Raw genomic sequence first — 9,746 nt, forward strand, 5'->3', positions numbered from 1 at the left:
GCAAAACAGCTTTTTTAATAGTCAAGGGCAGCTAAAAGGTCTCCCTTTCTCTCCTTTCTCCAGATTGACAGCTTTTTGTAAAATGAAGCATTTAGATTTCAAAGGCCTGATATTTTCCTCTGAATACCCTCCATACCACAGAACTGGGAAGGAAAAAAAAAAAAGGTCATATTTATATAGGATTGACTCAACAAAGACCTATAATCCATGACCTCAAACCTGCCCTCAAAGAGATAACATTCTAGTTGGAAAAGCAAGAAGTAAAAAGACAAAACAAGTAAGTGCTATCATAGAGGTAAACATAGGATGCTACTGGGCATGGGAAGAGCAACTAACCAGGTCCTCCATGTGTTGATGGTTGTTCAGAGAAGGTTTTTTGGAAGAAATAACATCTGAACTGAATTTTGAAGAATCACACAGGTTTTAGCCAAGTGAATAAGATAAGCTATCACAACAAATGCTCCCTCTCTCAAGGCTTTTCGCTTCTTCTAAAACTTTATATGAGATAACGAACACAATGCATAATATGTACAAAAGCAGTCTATATAATTTGCAAAAATGCTTCTCATGTGATAATTTCTTACATCAATTTCAGACTGTTGTGTTATTTCATAGTTATGGGAAAGCATTTCTAATTGAAGTTTTGACAAGAAAAGCAGTGTAGTCTGATGGGTTAAAAATGAGCTTTTTAGAGTAGACAAACCTGGTTTCAAATATATGCTCTGCACCTTTTCAGCTATTCATTGAGTCAACCAATATTTATTGAATAACTACTGTTATAAATATTCTGCAAATTGCTGGTAACACACAGTATCAGTATTTTAAAAAGGAATTTACTCCATTACTTCTTAATATGGAATCCTTTGTTACTCAGCTCCTAACATAAAGCCTAAAACCACTGATATGTTCCAAGAGTATTTCTCTCATAAAGCATGTAGCTGGCAGAACTGTTTTCTTATGAAAATAAATATGACACGTTCTTGCCCAGATAGGACCAGATATGTACCCACAGGCAAGGCCAAGACTTTCCTCAGGAAGCACTGGCTATCAGTTATCAAGCACATTATTTTATTTTATTTAATCTTCATAATAATCCTGTGTACTAGATTGTTACAGTAATGGTATCCAGTGTAACTTGGCCACTCTTCCCATAAAGAGGTAGACTCCATTTCCCCTCCCCTTGAATCTGGCCTGGTCATGTGACTTACTTTGACCAGTATTTGAGAACTGATGTTGTGAGACTTCCAAGGGTAGCTTTAAGAGACCTCGCAGCTTCCACTCTCACCCTCTTGGAACACTCCCAAGGCCCTGTAAGGAATCCTCAGCTAAACTACTGAATGAGAGGCAGTGTGGAGAGAGACCCAGCCAACAGCTAGATGTGTATGTGAGTCCATTTTAGCCCCACCAACCCCAGCTGAGCTGCCAGTTGACTGCACTTGTATGAGTGGGCCCAGACAAGACCAGCAAAATAGCTCAGTAGACCCAAAGCATATTGAGAAATTATAGTTGTTTTACACCACTAAGTTTCTGATTTGTTTACAGAGCAGTAAATAACTAAAGCACCCAATAAGGTGGATACTATTGTTTATCTGCAATTCAGAGCAGAGGAAGTAAATGCTTAGCTTAAGTTTCAGAATCCCGCAAATACATGAAAACTTTATCTCTTCTGATAACTAATAAACTTTTTTTTTTTTTTCTGTACACTGTTGTGGCCTCTCCCGTTGCGGAGCACAGGCTCCGGACGCGCAGGCCCAGCGGCCATGGCTTACGGGCCCAGCCGCTCCGCGGCATGTGGGATTTTCCCGGACCGGGGTACGAACCCGTGTCCCCTGCATCAGCAGGCGGACTCTCAACCACTGCGCCACCAGGGAAGCCCTAATGCACTTATTTTTTTCACCAAAACAAAAAGGAGAGCAGGCATGGAAAAAAAAATATAAGCTAGTTTTACTTTCATCCAAATCTATTAAAATTACATGCAAAACGGATTGAGCTACAAGACATATTCAATTTATTTCCAACCCAGGGATTATTACGTCCATACGTATTTACTAACTGCTTAATAATAATAGTAACAACGACAATCCTATGGCTGTTTCTAAGTGTCAGGTACTGTTCTAAGTGATGAAAGTGTGATATAAGTGCATATACACACACATACTCATTTTGTCCTCAGACAGGATATATATGATCATCCCATTTTCCTGAGAGGGAAATTGCCCCACAAAGTAGTTAAGCCCAAGATACACAGCTAAATTTCCCACTGATAAAGCAGATTACATTTACCACCAGACAAAAACATAAAACAAAGTCAAGGTTTCAGCGGCCAGGTTAGAGCAGTCGTATCCTATTGAATGGATCAAAGTGATCTCAGCCGTCGGGATGTAAATTGGATCAACTTGACAAGCACACTTTAAATAGAATGCATGTTCATTACAAAAAAAACCAAAAAAACAAAAAACAGTGCTGTGAAATCTACAAAGAGAAAACTGACATCTTTCTGTAACTAACACCGCTTGCAGGGCAGGCACATATCACAAATTTTAAGTTGGAGTGCACCTAAGCCTTCCACATAAATTCCGACCAAATTCCTAAACAATCCAGATCCCTGCAAACATCACTACTCTAGACATCCCGACCCATGTTATGGTGACATGCCGCCTACGTGCCCTTCTTCAGAGTTGGTGGCGGAGAGTACCCAAAACACAACCCACAGAAGATGGTTCAAGTGGCTCTGAACGACATGATAGAGACCATACCTCCTCAGCCCTCTCAGCCTCAAGAAGCCATCTCCCCAGAAAACTCTACACCAAGGTCCCAGAATATAAATTTCCCTTCAACCAAAACGAAAAAAGGGGGGAGCAGGGGCAAAGAGAGGCCACGATTCAGTGTGAGAGGCCGGCAGGCGATGGGAAGGGGCACCAGGGAAGGCTTAGAAGGCCATGGAAGCAGTCGTCCCACAAACCGCGCTTCTAGAATCTTAAGATACAGGAAAGGATGCCATCAGGGACTGCAAACGTTGACAGTCACCCCAGATCTACGGTCCTGAGGGCTCCTTACACAAGGTCCCTTCCAGTTTTCTGCTGCTCCCAACATTTGCCTACACAACCGACCTCAGGCCCGCCCCCTTGGTCATCAGGCCCGCTCCTAGCCTCACATCCGAAAGCCGCCGTCAATCCAAGGAGAACAAGTCTCTGGCTTTACTCTCCACCTCCCAGGCCCCTGGGAAATACTCACTTGCCCGCCAGATCTTTATGAGAGCCGCTCGAATTCATGAGCTGGGCCAAATCCTGTCGCACGGCTGCCGCCATCTTTCTCCCAGCTCAGCGAAGGCTGCGCGGCCTCTCACGGCCAAAAGAAAACGAGTGTAGGCCTCCAGAGTGCGGCTAGAGGGAACCCGAGATGCCACAGAGTAGCGCCTGTGTGGGCCAGACCGCCGAGAGTGGGAGCCTGCGTTAGGCCCGCCCCCAGGGTTGAGTGACGCGAAGCTCCACTCCTCAAGTCCGAGGCCGGCCCGGGCTTCTCTCACAGGCTCAGGCTCGCACGCTCCCACTTCGGATTGGCGGATGAACTCCAAGAGGCTGTGTCGCTTGTGCAACCCCAACAAATGCCCGATACGCAAAACTACCGGATTTTCATCAAGTTCCGTGTCTCACGTCTGTGGTTTACCGTTCCTTGTTCTTTAAGGCAGCCCTTAACTACCCGTGGTAAAGAACGAGTTGTTTTTGGTTACAATTCACCACAGACCGGTACTTTTTGTAAAGTACAATAAAAAAGGTCCCCATTCCCCTTCCCACTCTGCCCCCTTTATATAGGTTGATCATACCTCCCAGTTTGTCCAGGACAGTGCCATTTTCCATCTGTTGTTCTGGAGTAATTATTAATAACATGCCCTTTCACTCTACCAACTGTTCCATTTGGATGACAAATTATATGATCACCTTACCTTGATATGTAATTATATTCATTACTTATGTATCCTTGTAGAATTTGCAATTTTTTTGTCCTTTCTAGCTTTTGCAAAAGATAGCACATTCTGCTCTTGATTTTTTCTCTTCTTGAAGATTTTGCCATGTAAGTCCAGAGAGCTTCCTCATTTTTTAGAGCTGGAGAGTATTCCATATAATGAAGGGATGCCATGGTTCATTTAATCCGTATAGCTAGACACTTAAGTTGTTTTTAATCAATCAACCAATGCTGCAATGAATAACCTTGTATGTACATCATTTTATATGTGTACAGGTAGAATACATTCAAGAAGAGAGTCAAAGCTTAGATGTACTTACAATCTTGAAAGATATTACCAAATTGCACTTTATAGGAATGGGACCATTACAAGCAGCAATACATAGGAGTGCAAATTTCTATAGCCTTGCCTACAAAGGATGTTAAACTTTTGAATTTTTGCCACTTTATATGTGAAAAGAAGCATGTTCCCTCTTTTGGGAAGGGGAAAGAAAAGAAGACCAGAACAGGGAAATCCTTTGGGAAAGTAATGTGGTGATTACCCACATCAATTCAGATCTCACTCCATTGTTAAGAACTTAGTCAAATCACCATGCCTGGCAACAATGAGACTGGAAACTTAGTTTCCTTTTCCAGGGAAAAAGGAAAGGATGGTTTTGGCGGGACAGTAGGCAGTCTTTACTGCCATCTGTCCCTCTGACCATAATATCTGTGTGTACCCTTCTTGTAATAGAACACTCATCTCTAAAGAAGAGTGTTCAATTTCCCAATTCAGTTTCTCTAGCAGCTTAAAATCCAGGATGTCTGATGATGCACAACCCTCTCCATCAGGTTGGGATGAAACTTTTCATGGCACTGTAAAACAAATTATCTGCCTCATGCACAAACATGTAATACAAAACAATAGTGGAGCAAGAACAGGAGGAACAGCATAACCACAGTTACAATCCAGAAAAAGTAAGAGTGGGAAACACAGCAGTTACTTGTCCACAGCAATGGTAGAATCCTGGGCAGGAATTATGAACACCCACTACCCTGGTTAGACCCTAGTAGTGCATTTTGAGAGGATCATTGCATTGTTCATTGTATTCTGTGAGCCTGAGCTTTGCCCTCTGAATACAAGTTAACTGGATGTTGGAGAGTAGTCCCTCTTTAGGGAAATGTTTTAGAGCTTGAACAAGTGAGGGCATTTGTAGGCCAGGTTTATCAGTGTTTTTTTTTAACATAATTTCACTGAATAGTCAGTAAACTCTGTTCGCTTATAGACAGTTTCAGGGGCCAATAATCACACCCAAAGTTTTTTCTAGAAGTAGTCGTTAAATATGCCCTATTTCCTGACTTCCACATGCAGCCCATTCTTAACATCTTAATCATGGCATCCTTGAAATCACCTGAAACAATAAGATTAGGTGTAAAGAGGACTCTTAGTTTGATTTTTGCTTCAGTTTATCTTTCTTTTCTGATGCTTTTTTATTTACTTGCATTTGCAAAAAAGTCATAATGGGCTCTGAGAGATCTTTAAGCCAAGTCTTCTCTTCTGTTATTTAAATTTATTTATTTATTTATGGCAGCGTTGGGTCTTTGCTGCTGCGCGCGGGCTTTCTCTAGTTGCAGCGAGCTGGGGCTACTCTTGTTGTGATGCGCGGGCTTCTCATTACGGTGGCTTCTCGTTGCGGAGCACAGGCTCTAGGCACGTGGGCTTCAGTAACTGTGGTGTGCAGGCTCAGTAGTTGTGGTGCACGGGCTTAGTTGATCTGCGGCATGTGGGATCTTCCCAGACCAGGGCTCAAACCTGTGTCCCCTGCATTGGCAGGTGGATTCTTAACCACTGCACCACCAGGGAAATCCCTCTTCTGTTATTTAGGTTTACACAAGCAGTTGGCTTTTTCAACTTAGTGAAGCTCCAGAATTTCTGGACGTTCTGTTCCCTTTTTACCCTGACTTCAAACTTTACTTGTAATACCTTGCTAAAAGACAAAAAGAAGCAGCCACATACACAAACTGGCTCTTTCCAGATATCTCCACTAGAGCTACAAGCTAGGGAGGGAGGTTGTCTGCCTTTCTAGTTATTGTAGGCAACAATTTTACTAAATTTTTTTGACATGACAAGGCCTCCCCCTTCCAAACTCTTTATTACCCCTGCCCAAGTTCTAAGGGAATACTACATATTTTTAGTTTTTGCTCATAGCATTGAGAAAAACAAACCTGGATGGCACTGGAAGCTTATTCTCTCCCTCTCTCCAGTTGCTTAGCAGGAAAGTTACTAGGCACATCCGAGTTAAGGGAAGTGCACTGATGCTAGTTCTTTTTTACTAGGTAAAAACTTGGATCCTAGCCCCAACATACTGAGTCAAAATTGCCATGTTAACAAAATACCTCTAGTAATTTTGCACATTAAAGTTTGAGTAACAATGCTCTAGCAGATGTCACCACTGGTATATGAGCTCTTCTCATTAAATGCTTATTTAATAAGGCCATTTCTCTGGCCAGGGATCTCCCATTTTCACATAATCAACTAGATGATCTCTACCCCCTCACAATTTCCCTACAAATATGCAAAGGGAGACATCCTAACATCTTTTTCCTAGCACATCTTCCACTCAGCATCCCATGTGCCCAGCTCAAATATGCCTTGCTATAGAAGTAATAGAAAAAAAAAGTATAAGTGAGTGTATGTAGTGCTGTTTTCTGAGCACCAATTGCTTCTCTGAATTTGTTCCATATGTTGTTAGTGCTGTTATCAAAATTGTTCTATAGTCATCTTGTGTGTTTACCAGCCTAGTCCCTGAATCAGCCATTTCTCCAAGAAGCCCTTTTTCCTTTAGTTCCTTTTAGGAATGATAGTTACAGATAACAACCTGTGTGCTAGGGATGCTTACTGCTACTGTGTTGGTCATTGGGAACCTTTTCATAGGATGGATGTAGGATATATATATATAGATATAGATATAGATATATATCCTACATATATATACACACATACACACACATAATTAAAGATAAAATAACTCATGAGTTCATAGTGATACTTCCAATTCCAATTTAGGTGATTTTACTTAACCTCTTCTGTATTACATCTGTATCTCCTTAATTCCACATCCAAAGTCCTGGTTCACAAGTACATAGAGGATTACAGAATCAGAAAATTCCATAATTATTCATTTAATTCATCCCACATTATACACACAACAGTTTCAGAAAAACAATACTAAAACTAACACCCTCAATACGATTGCTGAGAAGAGTTCAATCTTCTGCTAATCCTCTCCCATTTCCTTTCATTTTTCATAATTGTACTGTAACTATATGATAAGCAAATACAGCCAGTACAAATGGTACTTTCTTCCTTTTAATCCTTATTTAGTCTTAGTTCTATAAATAATACATATTTAATGCTCACCGTCAGCTCTTATATTGATATCTCTCTAGTCCTTTTTGTTGTCTGAAGGTAGTTCTTTAACAGGTTTCTCAGGAAGGGCTCATAGAAGGCATATTCTCAGTAACATCTTCTGCCTTTTATGTTTGAAAGTCAGTTTTGTTAGATATAATCAACCTTGGCTCACTTTTCTTGAGAATCTTGAATGTGGTACTCTATTTTCTTGGGGCATAAAGCATTGCTGAAAAATATCTCATGAGAGTCTAATTTTCTTTTCTTATAAATGACCTACTCTTTTTGCCTAGATGTCCCAAATTTATTTTCCTCTAACACCGAGTAATTTTACTAGACTAAGTGTTGGTATTGGTCATTCTGGGTCAATATTCTCAGGTACACAGTGTGCTCTTTTAATATGTAGTTTTAATTTTTTTCAACAACATTGTCTTTCATTACAATCTCTTGTACCTGCTCTATTTCTTTGGTTTCTTTCTTCAGAAACTACTATTATCTATATGTTAAAACAGAAGATCTACCTATCTTTAGTATTAGTCACCCATCCTCAAAATCTTTTTATTCCTTTTTTCACATCATTTTTATTTTAAAAAATTTCCTCCTTTTCATTCTCTATTTCTCTTAAGGCATTATTTTTCCTTTTTATTTACTCCTGGTTTCCTTCTAGTCTAGTTTTCATTTTGAAAGTAATATTTTTACTTCTAATTCGTTCCTGAATTCCACCGCTCATTCTGGGTATATCTGATTTTATTATGGTATCCTGTCATGTCCTATATCATATTCTTTTCTATTTAGTAATTACCTTCCCTTTTCTGACATTCACTATCAAACACTTTTTCTTTAATAATATATGAGAACAAGTTTTCAGCCATTTCCTTCCTTCTAGACACTTTAGTTCCCCGTTACCTGTTTATTATACCTCAATAAATGAGACTTTTAGAATATTTTCTCTGCTATACCCTTCACTCCTAGTGGAGACTTTCAGAACCTACAGTATTTACTTCTGCCCCTTCTACCTCCACTTAATTCCTAGGTTTCACTGAGAAAAGTTGGTACTTTCTTTCCATTTCACCAAGTTTTTTGTTTTGCTTTGTGGTATGTCTCTTCTATTTTAGGAATCCTTAATTTACCACTGTGTTATAATTCCCACATTGTCATTATTCACTTACATTACTATATAATAAATTCAAGGTGAATTACTCACCACAAATTTCCCTTCTCTTCATCTTCCCTATCTTGATATGAGGTGTCTGTTCTGATTGTTTTATTGTTTGGTAGTATTTACTATTTTTTCTTTTCTTTTTTTTTCTTTTTTTTTTTTTTTTTGCTGCACCTGCGCAGCTTGTGGGATCTTAGTTCCCTGACCAGGGATTGAACCCGCGCACTCTACTTGGCAGCAAAAGCACGGAGTCCTAACCATTGGACCGCCAGGGAATTTCCTGTTCATATTTACTCTTAAGTAGTCACTCAGATGCTGTGCATGGCTAACAAACTTGTGAATCTGTGTACATTCACAAATATCTTTCTGTCATCCTGACAGTTAAATGGGATTTTGTCTGAGCTGCCGTCCTTTTCCCTCAGTGACCTGCAAATGTTATTCCACAGTTTTCTAGCTTCCAGGATTTCAGATAAGTTCAATGCCAGTGATTTCTCTCTCTCCCTCTCTCTCTTCCCCTTCCTCTTTTTTCCTTCCTTTCTCCCTCCCTCCTTCCCTCCCTCCCTCCTCCATTCTCTCTCTCCCTGTTTTTCCCTTTCTCTCTCTTTCTTTCTTCTCTTTGAGAGACTAAATATGCAAACCGGCAATGGCAAGACCATATATGAAAATAAAACTCTGACCCACAATCTGTAGCAACCAGTCCAAAAAATCAACTCACTATCTGCAGCAACCCTTCTAGGATCCAAACAACAACTCCTGTAGCCATCAGCCCAAAACAGCCACTACCTGATCAATAACTACCAGATTCCCGAGTAATTTAATTTCTAATTTAATTTCTAATTTAATTTAGTTTAGTAATTTAATTTCTAATTTAATTTCTAATTAACTTCTAATTTATGACTAACCAGAGAAGGACAAATATGCCCCCTTACATGGGATACCCCACTTCAAGCTAGGCTGATTACAACCCCCTCAGGTCCACAGCCTCCAATCAGGGAACATTTAAATTCCTTTTTTTCCACTATAAAGCTTTCTCTGCCTGCCTCTGACTCGCTGTCAAACACAAGTGATGGTGACCAATTCCTTTGCTATAGAAAGTTCTGAATAAATAGCTTTTACTTGTTGTCATCTGGTTGGTCTTCCTGTCTATTTCCAACTTTCTTCCTCCTTTTTCTCCCCTGCCCCTCCTCTCCCTCTTCTTCCCCTCCCCCACCTCCGTGTCCTCCCCATTGTTCTTCT

At 40.3% G+C, this 9,746-nt stretch overlaps 1 protein-coding gene across 2 annotated transcripts in view; it reads right to left on the minus strand.

The window, feature by feature from the left end:
* Nucleotides 1–3,413, minus strand: part of COPS4 (COP9 signalosome subunit 4) — a 35,537-nt gene extending 32,124 nt beyond the window's left edge. The window contains exon 1 of one of the 2 annotated variants that reach the window (XM_082652954.1): nucleotides 3,235–3,413. In XM_082652954.1, coding sequence (XP_082509080.1) covers nucleotides 3,235–3,308 — 74 coding nt within the window. In that variant the 5' untranslated portion in view covers nucleotides 3,309–3,413. The remainder of the gene's footprint in view (nucleotides 1–3,234) is intronic. The other variant, XM_082652953.1, reaches the window with a different exon arrangement.
* Nucleotides 3,414–9,746: the final 6,333 nt, after the last annotated feature.

Source organism: Grampus griseus, assembly GCF_964374135.1.
Source record: "Grampus griseus genome assembly, chromosome: 4".
NCBI classification, from domain to species: domain Eukaryota; kingdom Metazoa; phylum Chordata; class Mammalia; order Artiodactyla; family Delphinidae; genus Grampus; species Grampus griseus.